At 35.1% G+C, this 22,222-nt stretch overlaps 3 protein-coding genes and 1 pseudogene across 5 annotated transcripts in view; 2 read left to right on the top strand and 2 right to left on the bottom strand.

Moving 5' to 3' along the window:
• Positions 1 to 22,222, bottom strand: part of LOC130992114 (nucleolar complex-associated protein 2) — an 884,658-nt gene that overhangs the window by 415,803 nt on the left and 446,633 nt on the right. The window lies entirely within an intron of this gene.
• Positions 2,948 to 5,271, top strand: LOC130992129 (probable CoA ligase CCL7). The gene is made up of 6 exons (XM_057916639.1): positions 2,948 to 3,998; positions 4,073 to 4,262; positions 4,342 to 4,487; positions 4,557 to 4,624; positions 4,742 to 4,844; positions 4,926 to 5,271. Exons 1-6 carry the CDS (start codon positions 3,003 to 3,005, stop codon positions 5,037 to 5,039), a joined length of 1,617 nt encoding a protein of 538 aa, XP_057772622.1. The 5' UTR covers positions 2,948 to 3,002; the 3' UTR covers positions 5,040 to 5,271.
• On the top strand, positions 8,966 to 12,148 carry LOC130992198 (probable CoA ligase CCL7; annotated as a pseudogene).
• LOC130992101 (uncharacterized) lies at positions 14,281 to 22,070 on the bottom strand. Of its 3 annotated transcripts, none has more exons than XR_009091248.1 (6): positions 21,899 to 22,070; positions 21,228 to 21,697; positions 20,487 to 20,858; positions 15,867 to 20,302; positions 15,177 to 15,244; positions 14,281 to 14,906 (listed from the first exon to the last, which is right to left on the bottom strand). XR_009091248.1 is itself a non-coding variant. In XM_057916592.1 (4 exons), exons 2-4 carry the CDS (start codon positions 21,399 to 21,401, stop codon positions 15,905 to 15,907), a joined length of 4,944 nt encoding a protein of 1,647 aa, XP_057772575.1. In that variant the 5' UTR covers positions 21,402 to 21,697; positions 21,899 to 22,070; the 3' UTR covers positions 15,742 to 15,904. The 3 variants fall into 3 exon arrangements, 1 of the variants encoding a protein (XP_057772575.1); XR_009091249.1 differs by having other exon boundaries at positions 15,867 to 20,296; XM_057916592.1 differs by lacking the exons at positions 14,281 to 14,906; positions 15,177 to 15,244 and having other exon boundaries at positions 15,742 to 20,302.

Raw genomic sequence — 22,222 nt, 5'->3', positions numbered from 1 at the left:
ACAAAGATACAATTCTAGTTTGTGGATTAGACCATGCCTAAGCTCATCTTTTGTTGCCTACGACGGTAGGAGTAATGCTTTTCATTCAATGCTTTGAAATTCCGTGCTAGAACTCTCATGTCCATGTCTGATCTCATAGAATTTGGTTCGCCAAACCCACGCCATTGAAAATCTAAAAATGAAAAAAAGAGCGTGTGTATGTATGTGTCGGTCTAATTGTAAGAAGTTAATACCCAAGATCTAAGGTCCTGGATTTGAGTCATTCGTTCCCGTGATTTTTAAATTTCTTTATTTACTTATGTAATTTATTAAAAGAAACTAAAAAGAAAAAAAAGGTCCTATCTATATTTCTCTTAGAAAGTAAAAACGTTCATTTGTTCATAAAAATTATAGTGTGAATTTAAAGTATAAATTCTAATAAATAATATATATATATATAAAGAAAAAATGAATTTTGTTAAAATTGAGTGGAGAAAGAATTCTATTAAATGAACTTTACCTGACCCTTGTATCCCAAGGTTTTATCTTGTCGCTCTTTCTAGCTTTCAAAAGAAAGCGGACAATCAATTATTAATTTTTTTTTTTGATAAATTACATAACCAAATAAAGAAATTTAAAAGATTGTGCGATAGAAGACTCGAATTCAAGATCTCAGGTTTTGAACATTAACCTCCTATCACTAAAGCAACACACGTACACATTATTAAATCTTTGATTACACCTTTCGCATATTACGCTTCGAAAGTCAAACTATTTAAAGGAGAGTTAGAATCATCAATCTATTCTGTAGTTTACTTCATTGATGTGTTAAGTAATTAAATTTTTTATAAATATTAAGTGTAAATGTGGTTTAAAATATAAGGGAAATTTTCAAAAACAAAAAACTATTTCGTAGACGAATGAAAGTAATAATAAGACTATAATTTTTGTAGACGGATGAAGTATATAGTAAAACCTCTATAAATTAATAGCCTTAGGGACCCAAGAATTTTATCAATTTAGAGACATATTAATATATTGTTAAATTAATAATTATTAATTTAACAATATATTGTTAAATTAATAATTATTAATTTATAGAGTGTTTCTTTAATTTCAAAAATTAGAATTTTAGATCAAATTATAAAGTGTAAAAATAAATGATAGATAATATTTAATGTATTTAATTTAAATAGATTCATGCATATTTAATTAAGTAAATTCATGTATCTATCAATTCATTTAACTAATTAGCTATTGTAATACAGCTACCAATTCATTGTATCTAATTCAACACAATTGTAATCAAACAAGCAATAGGAAGTATTGAAAATGCCAACAACTCTTCAATCTTTTATTATAACTAGCAGAAAGAACGTACGTTGTACGTGTAATTAATGTTATTTTAAGTGATAATCTATTATTTAAAAAATCTATTAATTCATTACTTTTATTAGATAATTTATTGGATGGATATATTTATTTATAAGCCTTATCAATATAAAGTATTCTTTATAGATTTGAGTGACAAATAAATATATATCAAAATAGATTTATATTTTATAAATTTAATAATAAATATATAACATGGGTAAAATAGACAATTCACAAGTTGTGCCAACTAGAGGCTTAACCAATGCTGATATTCTTAGGAAACTCAACATCAGAACTTTTAGATGCAAAAATTATGGATGAAATCCACCTAAATTTTAATTTCAAGAAAAATTAGATAACAATAGATTCATAGTTTAATAAGTTATCATAATTGCAATATTATTATTTGCTCCTAATGTTTTCAACCTCACGGACCTTCCTAAATAGTACTATTGTTTTAGGGAGCCTAATATCGGAAATAGAACATGCTCTTAATGTTTTCAACATAACGTACATTATAAATTAAAGGGTTAATTGCCCCTAAATACACCACCTTTCCTTAAATTTTACAATTGCACATAACCTTTAAAATTCGCTCCTAAATACATCACATTTCCTTGAATTCTACAATTGCACATCACCTTTAAATCCGCCCCAACATACATCACCTTTATATTTTTTCTATTTTTGCACATGACTAAAAAATCCCCAAGAAATAAATTAAAGTTTTAATTTATAAATTTAAATATCTTTTTAGTAGCGGAAATATAATAAAATAAAATTCTTTATAAAGTTTAAAATCGTATATATATATATATATATAAGTATTTTTGTAAAGAAATAAATTCTCTAATAAATTTTTAGAAAGAACTTGAATTAAAAAAATAAACAAGTCATGACATTAAGAAAATAAAATGAAACTTTTATTTTAATAAATTTCACACGAATTCGATATAATTTGGAATTTAGAGTTACAATAATCAAAAGTACCACATGAATAATATAATGAGTTTGAAAGAAACATTTTTAAATTTTTTTTAAAGAGGTTCGACGCACCCATTCGACTCTCCACGCACGTCCAATGTCATTTACCTGAAATATTAAATATGGGATAAGCATACATAGTATACTTAGTGTGGGAACATGCAATTATTGTCCACGTTAATAAAATGATAACACATACGATCATAACATTTAAAATGACACAGTTTTGCCAATCTGGAAGCCACGTCATTTAAAATGGTAACACCCTAATCTAATTAAAGTGTTAAATATAAATTTAAATATCTTTTTAGCAGCGAAAATATAATAAAATAAAATTCTTTATAAAAATAAATAAAGAATTTTATTTTATTATTTTTCCGCTGCTAAAAAGATATTTAAATTTATAAATTAACACTTTAATTTATTTCTTGAGGATTTTTTAGTCATGTGCAAAAACAGAAAAAATATAAAGGTGGTGTGCAATTGTAGAATTCAAGAAAAGGTGGTGTATTTAGGGGCGGATTTTAAAAGTGAGGTGCAATTGTAGAATTCAAGGAAATATGGTGTATTTAGGGGCAATTGACCTTATAATAAATAGGAGCCGGAAACGTGACAATAACACAAGGCGATAAACTTTCAACATTACTCACTACACACACAAAAGCATGTCGAATACACAAGAAATCTATAGCAAAGATGTAATCTACCGATCTCCAAGGCCTCCAATTTGTCTTCCCCACAACCCCAAAATTTCAATGATCCCTTTTCTCTTTACAAAATTCTCCTCCATTTCCAACTCCCCTGCACTCATTGATGCACAATCTGCCCAAACCTTAACATTTTCCAACCTCAAAACTCATGTTTCAAGGCTGTCCCGCGCCCTCCTCAACCTCAACATCTCCAAACATGATGTCGTCCTCATCTTGTCTCCTAACTCCATCCATTTCCCAATCGCTTTCTTCGCGGTGGTGGCTGTTGGAGCCGTCGCCACCACCGCCAACCCACTATACACAAAAGCAGAGCTTTCCAAACAGATCAAAGACAGCAATCCGAAACTGATAATCACAGTCCACCAACTCTATGATAGGATCAAACACTTCAACCTTCCATGTGTTCTACTAAACCATAATAATCCTCGTACCTCAAGCGATCCAATGGTGCATAGCTATTCAGAACTGATTCAATCGCCAGCGACCACATCATTGCCCACAGTGATGCAGAGTGATGCAGCCGCAATCCTGTATTCATCGGGGACAACCGGAGCAAGCAAGGGATCTGTGCTGACACACAAGAACTTCATGGCGTCGGCCCTGATGATGACATCCGATCAAAAAGTATCAGGAAATGTTTTTCTCTGCTTCCTTCCCATGTTTCATATCTTTGGACTGTCAGCTGCGGTTTATGCGCAGCTACAGAGAGGGAACACGGTGGTGGTGATGGGGCGGTATGAGATGAATACTATGCTGAGGGCCATTGAGCAGTACAAGGTGACACATTTGTTTGTCGTGCCCCCTGTCGCTGTGGAGCTGATCAAGAAGCAGGAGACGGTGAAGGAGTACAACGTTTCGACGTTGAGGGAGATCATGTCTGGAGCAGCTCCATTAGGGAAGGACATGATAGAAGCATGCTCCAAGATTTTTCCACAAGCTGTTGTATGTCAGGTACAAGATTACCTCAAAATCAGATCCATAAATTTGTTACTTAATCAGAATAATGGAATTGAGCATTTTGACAGGCCTATGGCATGACAGAAGCCACAGGAGTTATCTCACTGGAAAACAGAAGGATATGTTCAGCTCATCCAGGCTCTGTGGGGCCACTTGCTCCCAGTGTTGAAGCTCAAATAGTAGATTCAGAAACAATGCAACCTCTCTCTCCTTTTAAGACAGGTGAAATATGGATTAAAGGTCCACTTGTGATGAAAGGTAGGTTTCTTCTTGTCAGCATTTATGGTGCTCAGGAGCCACATGTTTAATGGTTCTTGACTTGCTGTCATCTCTGTAGGCTATTGGAACAACCACAAGGCGACTATGGAAACTATAGACAAGCAAGATTGGTTGCACACAGGAGATGTTGGGTATTTTGATGACGAGGGACGACTCTATATTGTAGACCGCGTAAAAGAGCTCATCAAATATAAAGGCTTTCAGGTATATAAGCATATCATGTGTTGATCAGCTTTAGAGAATTCTTACCTCTGCTTCACTTGTTGCTTTTAGGTTGCACCAGCGGAGCTAGAAGAGCTGCTTCTCACTCATCCTGAAATAGTGGATGCTGCTGTTATAGGGTGAGTAGCAAACACCCCAAACTGTGTATCTTAAATGTATTTTGTAATCATTAATCAATGAGTTGAGCAGAAAATATAATATGTCAATATCTAATATGAGAGTTGAAAAAAATGTAGATTAGGTGATGCAGAAGCTGGAGAAATTCCAATAGCATATGTTGTGAGATCATCCAATAGTTCACTAACAACACAACAAGTTGGGCAGTTTATTGCAGAACAGGTAAAAGATCAAAATTATGATGAAAGCAAGCGGTGTGGTTGGTTGCTGTAATCTGATTTAAGTTGTTTTATGCATAAATAGGTTGCACCATTCAAGAGGTTGAGGAGGGTGATTTTTACTAAACAAATACCGAGATCAACCACAGGGAAGATTTTGAGAAAGGAGCTTCGACAAAAAGTTGTAGCAAAACTCTAAGCAACATATATATTGGATTATCCAATGCAATTCAAAGCAAATGTTGCCTCTCCAATCAGCTACAACCAACTAAAACTGCAAGAGCAATTTTCCAATTCCTGGGATATACTTCTTCAGTCAATGATAAAACTTCCTAGAAGGGAATGACATGGGTTTTAAGACGAGATTATTATTAAGTATATTGAGAATGGTAAAAAAATGTTTGTATATATTATTTTAATTTGTATTAAAAGTGGTGAAAAAATAAGGGAGCTAAATGGGGTGTTATAAGTGGTCGGGTAGGGTATAGTTTAAAAATAAAATAGAAAATTTTTCTGTTAACTTCTCATAAATGAAAAGTACGAAGTTTTATCATAGACGAAGATATTATACAAATTACAAACTCCTCAAATTAATTATCATTTTCAAGAAGATCGATTTCTTCCAGCCTGCCACACAATTATACCTAATTTCATCTTATATATCTATCTATACTAATAGAAAAAGAGTCTTGGGCACAACATGTGGGTTGCCTATTTTACCCCTATTACATGTTTTATTTTATGGTTATTTCACATATTATATATTTATAAGAATATATTAATTCATTAGATATTACACTAAATCTATGTTATATGTATCTATAGCTATTGATAAGGCTTATAAATAAATATATTTATTCAATAAATTATTTTTAGTAGAAGTAATGAATTAATAGATTTTCTAAAAATAATATTGTAAGAGATAATAAAATTAAATAGGCCAAATTATTAATTGAAAAAATATAATAAATATTATATTTATGATTTTTTTTATTTTATCAAATAGAATAATAGTATTAATTATGCGTACAACGTACCTTCTTTCAGCTAGTACAAATAAATGCAAACAAAATTAAAGAATATGTATTCCATCGTGACAAAACAGTCCTAAAAGTGGGTGGATACAATTGTTTTAACATTAAAGTGTGTTTTCTTTAGCACTTATAAATAGCAGATCATTCTGCATGAGGTTTGGGGAAGTTATTAGGCCACATAAAGTGGAGCCCTTGATGTTAATTAAGTTTCTATGAAATTAACTTAACTTCATAATAACTGATAGTACCTCCAAAACATAGGTGATTCAACCAATTTGATTACCAATTTTTCGTGTTGTTTTGCTAATTTGATTTTTTTTATATTCATATGAATGTTTTTGCTAACTGATAGTACCTCCAAAACATAGGTAACACATTTTGAAGTTTACGGCTCAACAACATACTATATTACAATTAAGGGTTAATTGCATCAAAATATCTGACATTTTCCCAAAATTTGATTTTTTTGACAAACTTTTTAATTGTAGCAAAAATTTTAGCTACGTTTCAATTTATTGCAATGTCCGTTCCGCGTATATTTTAGGCCAAATCCATGCTGAGGTGGACCTCCGTAAAACTTAGGTGGCATGTCGTGCCGGGTAATGAAACATTGTCGTCTCAAATCCATTGCAATAAATTGAAACGTAGCTAAAATAAATTGGCCGAAAATGAATGGATTTGGCCGGAAATATACGCGGGACGGACATTGCAATAAATTGAAACGTAACTAAAATTTTTGCTGCAATTAAAAAGTTTGTCAAAAAACCAAATTTTAGAAAAAGATCAGGTATTTTGATGCAATTAACCCTACAATTAAATTCTACTTCTAGCTAGTAGCTACTATCCAGTACAATATAGCCTTCTGCAATAGCTTTGATATAAAGTGGCGGGTAAAATTCTAATTCAGATGTTTGGTAATGAAATCAAAATCATATACCATTTCGAGTATTCCAAGTCTCTAAGCTCATTTCCTCAAAAAACAAAAAAAAAAAGAAGTCTCTAAGCTCATTTTTTTAATAAATTAAAAAATAAATAAATAAAATTTAAAAACCATATAACAGTGAACTCAAATCCAAACTTCTGATTTGCATATCAACTATCTATTATTAGACCAACATATGCACATCTTGTGTGTGTATTTGGCCAAGCAGTAAGGGGTTAATGCCTAAGGTCAAATGTCTCGAGTTAAAGTCCATGTGTGCAGCCTTTAAATTTCTTTATTTAATATGGAGTACTATTAATTTATCAAAATATATATATATATATACACGCACATGTCTAAGCTCAACATTTATTCTTAAGGACGAGTACTTATACTTCAATGCCTTCTAAATTTCGTGCTACAACTCATGTCTAACCTCGTAAATTTAGGTACGCCACCCCCGCCGTGAAATTCAAAAAAAAAAAAATGAAAAAAGTTTAGATTTTTTTTCTTGAAATAAAAAAGGTTAGAACTTTCATTAAAATCTGTTTTTTAATTAATACAAACTTTAAAAAATAACATAATAATTATATTACCATCAAATTCTGGTTTTACATATAAACTTTAAATGTCAGTGTACAAACTTTAAAAGGTGGCGTGATAATTATTGAACTTTCATTGAATTCTGATTTTGCATACAAATTTTTAAAATAGCTTGGTAATTATTGAACTATTGATTTAATTTGATTTCACTACCAATCGAGATTCCGACCTAATTTACTACTAACATTACTAGCCGAATAACCTTATTTTACATAATTTAAAATAGTGGTTGCGATGTGACATCAAGTTTTCTTCTGCGCCGATTATGCTACGTAAATTATTCAGCTAGTCATATTAACATTAAATTTGGCCGAAATCTCAATTGATAGCAAAATTATATTAAATTAATAGTCCAGTAATTATCATTTTAAAGTTTGCATGTAAAATAAGAATTTAGTAAAACATGCTCCTAATGTTTTTTTGAGACGTAGTTGAAAATCATCCTTGTATATACATTATTCAACCTCATGGACCTTCCTAGTATTGTTTTAGGGAGCCTAATATCGGAAATAGAACATGCTCCTAATGTTTTCAACATAACGCACATTATAAAATAAAGGGTTAATTGCTCATAAAATACTGAATTTTCGTTCAATTCTGATTTTGCACACAAACTTTAAACTGTAGCGTTAAAATTATGTGGAAATTATTACATATAGCCATTTTTCATAAAAATGTAAGTTTTATAGCCCTAGTTTATAATACATAAGTTATATAACCATTTTAGGCTTAAAAGACAAAAGACGTTATAGATTTTTAAGCCTAAAATGGCTATATAACTTATGTATTGGAAACTGGGGCTATAAAACTTATGTTATTTTAAAATAGGGCTATAATAAGATTTTCCTCTAAAATTATTAAACTATAGATTTTATCTGATTTTGCTACTAATCCAAATTCCGATCAAATATCAGGCTAATATGATGTGCCAATATTTGACGTGACGTATTTATTGTTAAATTCTTATTAATAAAAAAAACACAAAGCAAATAACCCAAATTGTCAATAACTTAATATATCAAATCAAATAATAGTATTTTTTTTAATTCTCAAGTTTAAATCAATTTTTTTCTAGTTCACTATTTCACAACTGATTACTCCAATATATAAAATAGAAGTCATTCAATAGTATAAATATATATAATTTATAAAAAAATTAATCTTTAGATAATGAAAATTTAATAAACTTTATTACTTAGCTAAATAATTTTTTAGATATATTAAGTTATTGATAATTAAAATGTTCTTTGGCTGACACACCTAAATTCGAAGAATCCCTTTACTATTATTGAATTTATTCAATTAATTAATTCAACTAAAAAAATACTTTTATTTGATTTGATATATTAAATTATTGACAATGTGAATTATTTTGCTTTGTGTTCTTTTTTTATTTATAAGAAATTAAATAAAAAAATATTATTTTTCCAACTAATTGTCATGCAAGAATAAATACGCTAAGTCAAAATTGGCACACCATATTATCTATTAGCATGGTATTTGGCCGGAATTTGGATTAGTAGCAAAATAGATAAAATCAAAAGTTTAGTAATTATCACGCCACAATTCAAAAGTTTGTATGCAAAATCAGAATTGGATGAAAGTTCAGTATTTTATAGGCAATTAACACTAAAATAAATAGGAGCCGGAAACGTGACAATAAATAGATAACATAAGGATAAACTTTCACTACTACTCACTACACACACAAAAGCATGTCGAATACTCAAGAAATCTATAGCAAAGATGGAATCTACCGATCTCCAAGGCCTCCCATTTGTCTTCCTCATAACCCCAAAATTTCAATGATCCCTTTTCTCTTTACAAACTTCTCATCCTTTTCCAACTCCCCTGCACTCATTGATGCACAATCTGCCCAAACCTTAACATTTTCCAACCTCAAAACTCATGTTGTAAGGCTCTCCCACGCCCTCCTCAACCTTAACATCTCCAGAAACGATACCGTCTTCATCTTGTCTCCAAACTCCATCCGTTTCCCAATCGCTTTCTTTTGCAACGGTGGCTGTTGGCGCCGTTGCCACCGCCGCCAACCCACTATACACAAAAGCAGAGCTTTTCAAACAGATCAAAGACAGCAATCCGAAACTGATCATCACAGTCCACCAACTCTATGATAGGATCAAACACTTCAACCTTCCATGTGTTCTACTAAACCACAACCACCCTCGTACCTCAAACAATCCAATGCTGCATACAGTGGCGGAGCCAGGATTTTTTTTGGGGGGGCTGAACTGTACCGCCCCCGGAAATTTTTTTTGGGGGCATTCAATACATTTTAGACATTTTTTACTAAAATACAAATATAATAATAATAATAACAACATTTTCATAGATAATATAGTTCAAAACATTTACTAAAATTTTTTTTGGGGGCATTCAATACATTTTAGACATTTTTTACTAAAATACAAATATAATAATAATAATAATAATAATAATAATAATAATAACAACATTTTCATAGATAATATAGTTCAAAACATTTACTAAATTTTTTTTTTGGGGCATTCAATACATTTTAGACATTTTTTACTAAAATACAAATATAATAATAATAACAACATTTTCATAGACAATATAGTTCAAAACATTTACTAAAATTTTTTTGGGGGGCATTCAATACATTTTAGACATTTTTTACTAAAATACAAATATAATAATAATAATAATAATAATAATAACAACATTTTCATAGATAATATAGTTCAAAACATTTACTAAAATTTTTTTGGGGGCATTCAATACATTTTAGACATTTTTTACTAAAATACAAATATAATAATAATAACAACATTTTTAGACATATTATTAAAAAAAAAAATTATTTTTTTTTTCAAAATTTTGGGAGGGCTCTAGCCCCCCCCCCCCCCGGCTGCATAGCTATTCACAACTGATTGAATCAACATCAGCCACATCATTGCCAACAGTGATGCAGAGTGATAAAGCAGCAATCTTGTATTCATCAGGGACAACCGGAACTAGCAAAGGAGCCGTGCTGACGCACAAGAATTTCATGGCGTCAGCTCTGATGATGATATCTGATCAAGAATTAAACAGAGAATCAGGGCATGTTTTTCTTTGCTTCTTACCCATGTTTCATATCTTTGGACTGTCGGCTCTGGTTTATGCACAGCTACAGAGAGGGAACACGGTGGTGGTGATGGAGCGATATGAGATGAATACTGTGTTGAGGGCTATTGAGCAGTACAAGGTGACACATATGTTTGTCGTGCCCCCTGTCATTATGGAACTGATCAAGAAGCAGGAGACGGTGAAGGAATACGACGTTTCGACATTGAGGGAGGTTCTGTCTGGAGCAGCTCCATTAAGGAAGGACATGATAGAAGCACGCTCCAATATTTTTCCACAAGCTGTTATACGTCAGGTACAAGATTACCTGAAAATCAGAAGCTTAAGTTTTTAAAGTTAGTTACTTAAATCAGAATATGAAATTGAGTTCTCTGTCAGGCATATGGCATGACAGAAGCAGCAGGTGTTATTTCACTCGAAAATAGAAGGATGTGTTCGCCTCATCCAGGCTCTGTGGGGCCACTTGCTCCCAGTGTTGAAGCTCAAATAGTAGATTCAGAAACAATGCAACGTCTCTCTCCTTTTAAGATAGGTGAAATATGGATTAAAGGTCCACTAGTGATGAAAGGTAGGTTTCTTCTTGCCAGCATTTATGGTGCTCAGGAGCCACATGTTTAATGGTTCTTGACTTGTTGTCATCTTTGTAGGCTATTGGAACAACCACAAGGCAACCATGGAAACTATAGACAAGCAAGATTGGTTGCACACAGGAGATGTTGGGTATTTTGATGACGAGGGACGACTCTATATTGTAGACTGCGTAAAAGAGCTCATCAAATATAAAGGCTTTCAGGTATATAAGCATCATCTGTTCATCACCTTGAGAGAATTCTTACCTCTGCTTCACTTGTTGCTTTTAGGTTGCACCAGCGGAGCTAGAAGAGCTGCTTCTCACTCATCCTGAAATAGTGGATGCTGCTGTTATAGGGTGAGCAGCAAACACCCAAACCGCGTATCTTAAATGTGTTCTGCGATATGATAATCAATGAATTAGGCAGAAGTTATGACCTTGGCTTCATACAATCTGCAAAAAAAAATTACTTCATATAGTTTGGGACTGCTTGTGGAGAAACAATGATATCTAATGTAAGAGTTGAAAAAACTGCAGATTAGCTGATGCAGAAGCTGCTGAAATTCCAATAGCATATTTTGTGAGATCGTCCACCAGTTCACTAACAACACAACAAATTCAGCAGTTTATTGGCGAACAGGTAAATCAGACAATGCATCTCTCTTGAGCCTTATCATGTAAAAGATCAAACTTCATAGTAATGTATTATGAATGCAAGCAGTCCGGTTGTTGCCGCAATCTAATTCTATTTACTGTATGTGTAAACAGGTTGCACCATTCAAAAGGTTGAGGAGGGTGATTTTTACTAAAGATATACCGAGATCACCTACAGGAAAGATTTTGAGGAAGATGCTGAGACAAAAAGTTGTAGCATAACTCCTCGCTTATTTTCTCAATAATAGTATTCCGTTTCATATTCTACTGCACCAATGCAATATACACATGGCATTTAATATATTACGAAAAATTATTACAAAAAGATGGATTTTCCAGTGCAATTCATAGTAAATGTTGCATCTCCAAACAACTACAAGCAAGAGCAATTTTCTAAAGCCTGGGATAGAAGTCCCAACCTTGATCAAATTACAAACTCCTTAAATTCATCCATCATCTTCAAGCAGATAGCAGGCTTTGGTTGTTTGGCCGCCATTTCAGCCTGTTACACAATTATACCTGATTTCAGCTTATCTATATCTATATACTATACTAAAGCAAAGTTGTGGATCTAAATTTTACCGCCAAAATGTATGCCTATTTTTTATTAATATATTTTTTTAAGAAAGTTCAATTTTTTAGGTGCTCTTCCTATTTCCAATAAATATCTATCTCTTCACGTCTCCAATGCAAATTTCTTCGTATTTCCAATGCAAATGATAAGTTACTTTTGAACAAAAGACATTGTAGAAATTAGTTATAAGTTAATACTCTTAAATCATTTTCTTTTAACCTAAATAACCGTACAAATGTTTTATTTTAAAATTAATTAGGTGTCGAGGGATAAATTATCAGTAATGTGTCATATTTTTGTTATATGATTAACAAATATAAAATCAACTATATAATATGATTTTTTTCTTATAATAAAAAAATATGTGTGCATAAAGAATATTTATATACCTTTTCCAATAACACACACGACATAAATATAGAATAAAAAAGTCGAAAAATGGTTTTTCATTGAAATTTGTACGTATGCAACCAAATTTATTATTCTCGATATAAGATTTATAATTATTCCTCAAAAAATATAATTATTTTTCATGAAAATTAAATTATCATAAAAGATAGTATATTGTAAATGTGACTAAATACAAATTATAAATATTAAGTTATAATAAAAATTAAATTATTTTTAAATTTATATATAAAAAATACTTCATTCGTCCCAATTTAATAGGTCACAAAGATTGAGCACGGATGCTAAGAAACTAATAGTTTATAGTAAAATATGAGTGAAAAAATATGTTTTTTTGAAGGTATTTTTGTCGAAAAAGTTGTAGAGAAAATAAAAATATTTTTTTAAGTGAAAAGAAAGATAATTATTTGTTGGGCCATAATAACATTTAATATGAATGATAAGTTGAGTAAGGATGTTTGTTATGTGATAATTTTTCATTTTTCAAAAAAAAAAATATTAAAACAGAAGAAATAATATGTATGATTGGAAGAAATAATACAATACTCCTGTGTAATCGGTTGCACCGTACAACTGATTTTCAAAATGACACTACTTCATTCTAAAAATAATATTTGACCATTTTCGAATGACACTACTTCAACATACAAATGACACTTGAAGATCTTCAAGTGACATTTCTATGTTGAAATAGTGTCATTCAGAAATCAGTTGCACGATGCAACCGGTTACACGAGAGAGTGCTTTAAGAAATAATATGTATGATTCCGCGCATAGCGCGGGGGCACAACTAGTATTTACAAAAAATGCTCACAAAACTGAAGAAAAAGAAACTCCAAGACAAGACCTACAACCCTAGCTACCACGGAAGTTAATCCATCGATCGCTTTCACAGAATTTGGGGAAAGAATCGCAGCTTCGACTTTATAAATTGAAAAAAAAAAAAGCATGAAAACGGAACATAAAGGACTGTATAAGTTGGTGCCTAGCTTCATCCAGTTCTCATTATACTCGATAATTTCTCTAATCGGATCCAAATTTTAGGCTCAGGTGACATAATTATGTGGAGTACATTATAGCGTCTAGAAATGTTCGTTTCGTGTCATTCGTGAATCAAAATTTCGGCGTTTCTTCATTCCTTTTTCACTTTAGTATTTTCTTGATGTCTTATCATATTATTGCAAAATCAAATGCGAGTCAAGTGAAAACTCAAACTTCTACAGGCTAATAATGTCAGACAAAAGTTTATACAAAAATTCTATCATGAGAAGATAACCTCGACATTTTTCTCCTCAAATAAGCCATGTGATGGACAATCGAAACACTTCATGTATTTTCTCCTATTAGGCCAATTATCAACAAGATACGTTCAATCATACATGTTACAAAGTACTATGTTTCATATTCTACTGTACCAATGCACGATTAATGTTTCATATTTTTACATGACATGTAAAAATACAAGTTGCGAGATAAAGCATACAATTCAGAGTGAATTCAATCCGGTAGATTCGACAAATGAGAAAATAACTTGTACCAACAACACGAAATAGCTGTAACAAGTTATGGAAGAGTATAATCATTTGTATTCATCTGTAATCCCAGCATCCGATGTAAAATCATCACATGATTGCAATCAAAATTTCTTCATCGGCACATAGATGACAGGTATTTGAGTATGACTGCACTACGATGAAAAGGTAAAGTACAGACTCACAATACCATAGCCATCACTACTAGAACGAGGCGCAAGATAATAAAAAATTGTAACATAATTACGATGAACCCCACACATACATATATATGTATATGGGGAAAATAAGGATGAAGATGTTAACAAGCGAAAAAAATAAGGCAAGTCGAAATTCCGAAGGGCTTCAATTCCATCGGTGCTAAGATCAGCCTCCTCAGAAGGGTTAGGATGTCGCACCAAAAACTACTTTAATTTACGACCTTCAGTGCCTAGGCACCAGAAGTTTATGTTTCTTTTTTTTGGTTTTTTGCAGTAAGAATATCTACAGTAGGCATGAGTATATGCCGCCCACAAAAAGTCCACCCCAATGCTATGGAATATTGCAGTCAGTCAAGCAGAAGAGGTGAGGGCAGGACTAAGACATAAGAGATCTACTAACAAGCCATCCGTCCTCTGAAGAAAAATCCATCAAGATGATAGTAAATTGGCTTCAGAACTGCGAAAAGCAAAACCCCATGTCAAGTATGCAAGAGGCATCCTTAGAATGAAAATTCTTGAAAATGAAAATTTATTTAATGAAGTCATCTGCTTAATACATTCAAATGATAATACCCACGCAACACTCATTATGTTACCCATTTTCATGACCATCACATATTATATTTCCTTAACATGACTACAACTGAAGCCTTCATTCATGATCATCAGTCTATAAAAAAGATGTCTAATACAATCTATATTTCATTCCATCAGGAGAGAAGCTTACCTACAGTTACAGCAAAGTTGATGAGAATCAGCACTTCACCTCACAACATTGACAGCCTCCTCCATTCCCTATCACATTGGTACAAAATCAAATCATAATATCAGCCAAAAGAGTTTGTTAGGTGCTACACTTAATTTGTGTCTATTGATGTACTCACTTTGTCATACTAGAAAACAGAAATTTACATAAAGATCCACCATCTCAATCTAGTCCATTCAAAGATATGCAGAACAGGAGGAATAGAGAGAGCACCAAAACCAAATCATATAACAAAAGACATAAAAGCTTATATTCTCTAAATAAGTTTTAACTTCATATTGTAGTGAAGGTAAGTATGCTGTGGCAGTTATTAACTGCATTCAAGTTGCAAGCCCCTACAGTGAACTCAAGTTCCAACAGACGCAACTTTGTACTTAATTGGATACCCCTCCTTTCAAATAAACTGAGAGAACAGAGGTAAGTTCAACATAGGCTGATAGGCATATAGATCCAAGCAATAGAAGGACCACTATTTGCCCCCACATACAAGCAAGATCTCCATCTAACAATGATTTAGAACTAAAAATTGTGTGCAACACAAAATGAGCAAGCTTTATTATTAATAAAGAAATAGAGATATCTTACAAATTTAAGTTAGTCCTTCCCAAATCAACTAGTACTTCATAGTGCAATGCATAGAAAAACACTTACAGGATCCTACGAATTGTTATGTTGCAGATGTTTATACTCTACTGCCATGAAGACTGCTTGCGTCTGAATGTCTCATTTTCCCAGCCTCCATCAGGCTCCTTCCTTTTCAAAATACCGCCTGAAACAGAAAAAATCCTAGCCTGCTCCTCCGCTAAACCTTGCGAAGTGGCAACAGAATGCTGGCCTGACGAAAGAGGCAACATCTCCTCTCTAACATCACTTTCTACAGCTCCAGGGCCTGAATTAAGGTCCAGACCCTGTCTGCTCCACTGTCTGTTGCTCTCTAGCATGCTGTTATTACTAATGTCGGGAAAGGTAACCATATATGGCCTCTGAAATGGAGATGTCACCGAACCAACAGGACCCAGATACTGTGAATTTACTGGAGATGCAAAGGGCCTTGCAGCAGAAGAATCTACATATGAGGCCGCGCCAACAGAAAAAGTGGCTGATGGGAGAGGAATTGAGGTCCCATAAGGATATACAGGTAACTGGAAAGGACCGGATGGGTATGGCACTGCAGGCGATGATGATAATACTGATCCACGGAACACCTCAGGATTAAATGGAGCAACACCAGTAGGCCCAAATGTTCTCTGGGATGCACCAGGTGGAAAAACTGAAAATGGTTGCTCACCTCGCTCAGGTACCATTGATGGGATTGCCAGTGTTGAGTACGCATTGCCAGGAGGAAACCAAGATGAGAAACTGCCCATCACCGAACTGTTCGTTCTAAGACTTGCAGAAGGCAACTGAGACGTACCACTCCTGACTAGCTGATTAATAAATGGGAATTCCTCAGTACTACCATCGTCGACTAAAGGTCCATTGTTGAGATCAAAATCCCTCCAAACATGTAAACTATCTAGCCGGTTAGTATGCAATACGGAAGCCTCACCTTTAGGATTGCTGCTGGTTGAGCAGTGCCCAGCATCATTTGCATCATCAACTCTGTTCAAATCAAGATCCAGCCCACCAGAACCAAGAACACGCAGAGAATCTGATGGCTCATTTAGCAATGTGCCACGGCTACTTGGTGATACCGAATCAATAGCCAAAGTAGAACCTCGACAAGTCATTTCCTCCAGAACTCTTTCGTCTGGGACATTTAGATCAATATCCAAAGGGACACGCTCATGTTTACTGGTAGAAACATCAGGGCAAGACACAATTGTTGGACTTGACGAGGTTTCAAGAACTTTTCTGGGTTCAGCAGGTCGAAATGCACTGGTGGCAGCAGAACCCTTCCATCCAAGTTCCACTCTACTTTTCAATAAATCCTCTGGAGGAACAAATGGGCCTTTGGCAGCTGCAGCTACAGTTATGAAGCCAGAATGGCCACTTGGGATGGACTTCACAGAAAATGGTAATGAGTTAATCACTTGAACAGTTGCTGGAACTGAGGATCTAGAACTCATGGACTCCCCATATTTCCCATCATCGGCACAAAACCCTTCGTTCAAGTCAAACTTCAATTTTGCACCTGGATCTGTTTCTCCTGCAGCAGAGGGAGAAGCAGCCCCAGAACCGCTGAGAGCATATTTGTTAGCCTCATCTGGCCGAATGCTAACAGACTTGGATCCGGTCAACTCAGCCTCCACCTGATCTTCATGCTCTGCTGCACCAGAAGACCTGCTCTCAGGCACTGATGTATGATTTGGAATCACCTGGTTTTCTACATCATCCTTTATATGATGACAGTTGAGATCATGAGATGTGGAACACAAATCAGACACAGTATGACTTTCATCAGCTGCCTCCTTGTCCACTTCCTTCTCAATGTTCAGTCTTCCAGACTTGCTCATGCAACTATTTGCAGCCCCATCATTAAGTTCCCCTACTTTTTCTGCATCATCACCTTCTGGCAGTGGTAACTGGTCACGTTCAGGTTGGTGTAGATTTTCAGAGTCAGCTGTTTCTGCAATTTCGGACTGAACAGTTGCATCAGTCAGCTTCTGTTCTGCATCAGTTGTCCTGTTCAATCCCTCATCTACAACCATATTGCAATCACCTTGATTACATGGCTTTGATCCAGAAACTTCAACCAATGGCTTACACTCATCAACTCTTGAAAGATCACCATCTTTTTCTTCAGATACCAGGACATCCCCTCCACCATTTCTACAGTTCAAGTTACCAGTAGAACTATTATCAATATCAGCCTTCTCCTTGTGGACTCCTTCATTTGATTCACCATCCTTTCCCCTTTCAACAGAGATGGGAGGTGTGAAAGAGGAGGTATCCGTCCTTTCATTTGGCTTCTGAGTAGTCTCCAAGTCATGGTCAACACTGCTTCTCAAATCTATGTTAGTTGAACCAATTTCTTTTGCTTGCTCTCCAGCATCAATATCTTCAGAAGAATGAGAAGCAACACACTTTCTATCACCTGAAAACTCAAGTGATGCAACAGCCTGTTTCTTTCCAGCACAGTCAGATTCACTGAACTGTTTTTGCACCACCGAAGAGCATTCCTCAGGGGTAGACTTGGATTTTGCTTCATCACCAGCACAAACTTCCTCGACCGCATGAGCACTTTTTTCCATAGAATCAGCAGGAGAAATAACATCAGATCTAGACATTTCTCCAGCTGCCACGCTAGCAAGTAAGTTCATTCCAACATCATCTTCAAGTGATAAGGAGGAAGCTGCTTCAGAATACTTTGCACAACTCTCAATTAATGCATTCATAGGGCTAAAAGAAGATTTGTGTAATTTTTCTGAATTTAATTGGTTTGTTGGAAGTCCCTCTACTATTCTCTTGCAGTCTTCAGTGGCCATGCCTTGCTCCTCACCAGGAAGAACAGCAGATGACTGACCACCGTCCGTTTCAGTCAATTCAACTTTTGGATCTTTATATTGCCATGCATCTGTACCTGAAGCAATAATGCAACGATGTGTATCACTCTTGTCCTTTGAAGCATGATCAAACTGCTCGCTTTTGTTCATAAGCACAGGAGAAGAAGCTCGGCTGCTCTTTATGGTAGGATCTTCCAGAGATCCTCCATTCATACCTTGGGCAGGACTTCTTACTCTGTTTCCTATCTTAACAATTAGTTTATGACTGCTCCCTTCGTTGATGGGCCCCTCAACAACCCTCTCATTTGTTAATGAGGTCTGAGACAATTTCTCTAAAGCAGTATTTTTGTGTGCTGAAGAAACTTTGCTGGAGCTGTTCTCTTTCTGATTTCCAGATGCTGATACCCCTGAAGAACCACTAAGTTTTCGATTACGAGTACTACTACTTGAAGTCTTATTAACAGTCACTGAACCCGAAGTGAAGCTTTTCATATCATCCTTCACCGAGATAGACTGACCGTAACTATGAGACTGATTAGAACTACTGCTTCTATCCTCCCTAATCTGAGGAGCATCAGCACTGCCTCCAACAGAAGTGTTGGGTTGGCTATCCTTTCCAGAAGCAATCAACGTAGCAGATTTCACAGCCCCAGGCGAAGAGGATGCATACTTTAAGACATTTTCCCCATTTAAATATCTAAGTGAAGTAGTTTTGGCAGCAGAATTCTGAGAAATTGAGCTTTTCATGGCAATATCAGACCCACTAGGGGTTTTGCTTCCACCATGAGAAGCCTCTGGGAGACGTGATTTGGAAGGCCACGCAGCTGTGGCTTGGGTTGAACCAGACTTTGCATCAATCATGTTCATTTCAGCTTCAACACGTTTCTTCCATGTGTCGACTAAAGTTCGTGCTTTTCTCTGAATTTCTACATTTTTATGTGATCGTAAATGATTCACGGATCTGCCAATGTTGCACATTTGCAGGGCATGAAGATTAACTGGCAGTTTATCTAGTGCACGAAGTAAAATCAACAGAAATTCTTCCACGTATTTATCACTATCCTTTGGATTACTACAATCCACGACTTTCCCTTTCTGAATATCCTGTAACCATTCATCCAAAACAGGTAAACCCTTGAGTTGCACAAACCGATTGAGGCAGTCAACCTTCTCAGTGGAAGCCATTACACTGGTAAGCATGGAACGGCCTGCCAAATCTATTTTTCTCTCCATTCCATTTACCAAGTCCATTTTTTTATCAATTCCATCCAGTTGCATCAACTGGATGAGCTTATCAACCCCTTCCAAATCAACAACTCCACCTTTTTCTGTTATGCGAGCAATCTCATTTTTCAAACTACTTTCAGTTTTGCACTGAACTAGATCACAATCATCAATCCTTGATGAAGAACGTTCTCGTTTGATAGGATCTGCACCATGGTCACCTCTTTCCCTCTTCTTACCCCTGGCTTGAGAATGAAAAGAATTCCCATTATTTTGACCACCATCAGGAGCAGATTTAAGTTGTGAAGTTGAAGTTGGACCATTAACTTGCTTTGGGGAACGACCACCAGGCTGCAGTGTCACATGCATCTCTGTCTTAGTTTTGAATAAAAGCTTATCTACCTCTTCTTGCTGCTCCTGGAAACAATTTATTGCATGTCAGAATCAAGAAATTAAGCACAATAAATGACAACTTCCCCTCCTTACCATACACCACCCTCCCAAGCAAAATAAAGATCAGAAAAATAAAGAAGCCATTCATATGTATAGGACATAACAGAGGGGGGAAAAGGAGAAAACTTTTCTGGCTATGATGACTGACATTAATGCAATCTTGATCTGTTAGCCACCACAGACGCTTGTTTGAAATGTCATAGGCTCGTCGACAAACAAAGGCAGCTGTCCCCACAGGAAGTTCTACACCTCTAGGAAGAAATGCAACTTTGCATGGATGGAGTAGATATGCAGCAGAAGTTTCGTCCTTGTGAAAGGAATAGAAAATTTCGTTGGGTGCAGTGTCCAACAGATGGCCTTTTCCCAGCTTCAGTTCAGATGATCGATAAAGCCAATTCACACCTAACTTCAATATATTTTCTTTGTCAAATGCCAACCAGCGAATTAATCCAATGGACGGAGGGGAATTTTTAGGTGGCTTGAAAAGAGCACAATCACCAACAGTAAATTTGCGACCGTCCTGCAAGACAGAAAAGGTGAAATCTCATATATAAGTGCCAAAAATGTTGTTGCATCCTATATACCAAGCTTTTCTGAATAGTAGGTTGGAAAGTACAAAGGAAGGTAAAGCTATGACCTTAATCCAAATAACAATGGCCAAGAGTCCAAGACCAATTCATTGGTATACACTAATCAGTTATACTATGTATAATCATGCCATGTGGCTGAAGAACGTACATTTTTTTCTTATGTCACCAATAACAGCAAAATCACTAAAAACATAACTTCAGACTTCAGAGCAAATAAAAGACATACCCCAAGGGGGAGGCAAGAAAGAAACAGCATGAATTCGTGAAAGGAAACACAGCACAACCCACCAAGTCAATACCTTGAAGAAAGAACCGCCAGTGGTGGAGGTCGTGATGGAAGAAGCAATAGGAGAATGATTATCACCTGCGGCAGTTACAGTTGTCGCCGATGGAAGGACTGGCCGCATGTGCTGACTATTACTCCTCCGCAAACTCTTACAGCTCTCGCTGTCCCGCTGAACCCTCCCATGCATAATAAAGCAATGGTTTTTGCATTTTCCCCAAATTCAGGCGTCAAATTCTGCCGATTCGCCCTCAAATGTACACCTCAATCAAAATCGCCAACTCCTAGCCAATACCTATATCTCATTCACAATCCCCAGAAACTGTAGGTTACCTTTTTAAAACCCTAATATGTCAAGAAAATAAAAAACGATCCTAATTTCCCGATCAAACCACTGAAAAAACCCTAGATCGGTCCAATTCGCAAAAGCCCCTATTTATTCCGCTTTATTTCATTTCTAGGGCTTCTATTCCCGGATCCCGTAACCTATCAAATACAAGTTGGAAACTTTCAGATCGAATAATTAAACCACGTCAATAAAACAATCACCAAAGAAGAATGCAAAACGAGAACAAATTTCAAGCCTTCAAAATCGTGTAGAAACAGACACGAAAATACACATACATCCACACGGTGTTTTGTGAAACGTGCGTGTGCACACAGAAGAAAGGAGGCAGAGAGAGAAACCTGCGGAGTTTTTCCCAATCAAAGACACAGCGAGAGGTTTGAGAGAGAGAAAGCGGCGAGATATAGAGATAGGAGGCTGTACGTATAGAGAGAGAAAGGGGGAGGGGAGGGAAAGAGAAGAAAAGGAAAAACGATGTCGTGACGACTCGGCATAAGCGTAGCGGTCTATTTTGAGTTGTGAGTTCAGTTGAGTCAAGCGTGTGATAGCTAGCTGACGAGGTCTAGGGCCTACGGGTATAACAATAATGACGTGGAATATCCATTTTTTCTTTTTCTATTTTTGACAATTTTGCTTAATCTTTATTCGTTACGCTTTATTATTTT

The sequence above is a fragment of the Salvia miltiorrhiza genome, chromosome 7 (assembly GCF_028751815.1).
Source record: "Salvia miltiorrhiza cultivar Shanhuang (shh) chromosome 7, IMPLAD_Smil_shh, whole genome shotgun sequence".
In the NCBI taxonomy this organism is placed as follows: domain Eukaryota; kingdom Viridiplantae; phylum Streptophyta; class Magnoliopsida; order Lamiales; family Lamiaceae; genus Salvia; species Salvia miltiorrhiza.
The sequence above is the reverse complement of the archived record's forward strand: the minus strand, read 5'-3'. Positions and strand labels throughout refer to the sequence as shown.

Excerpts from the sequence above, each read along its gene's own strand:
- LOC130992101 (XM_057916592.1), bottom strand. The coding sequence starts at position 21,401 with ATGCATGGGAGGGTTCAGCGGGACAGCGAGAGCTGTAAGAGTTTGCGG. Across the intron at positions 20,859-21,227 it reads CTGGCGGTTCTTTCTTCAAG|GACGGTCGCAAATTTACTGT; the intron begins GTATTGACTTGG and ends TCTGTCTTGCAG. Across the intron at positions 20,303-20,486 it reads CAGATCAAGATTGCATTAAT|GAGCAGCAAGAAGAGGTAGA; the intron begins GTCAGTCATCAT and ends AATTGTTTCCAG.
- LOC130992129 (XM_057916639.1), top strand. The coding sequence starts at position 3,003 with ATGTCGAATACACAAGAAATCTATAGCAAAGATGTAATCTACCGATCT. Across the intron at positions 4,488-4,556 it reads TCAAATATAAAGGCTTTCAG|GTTGCACCAGCGGAGCTAGA; the intron begins GTATATAAGCAT and ends TGTTGCTTTTAG. Across the intron at positions 4,625-4,741 it reads GTGGATGCTGCTGTTATAGG|ATTAGGTGATGCAGAAGCTG; the intron begins GTGAGTAGCAAA and ends AAAAAAATGTAG.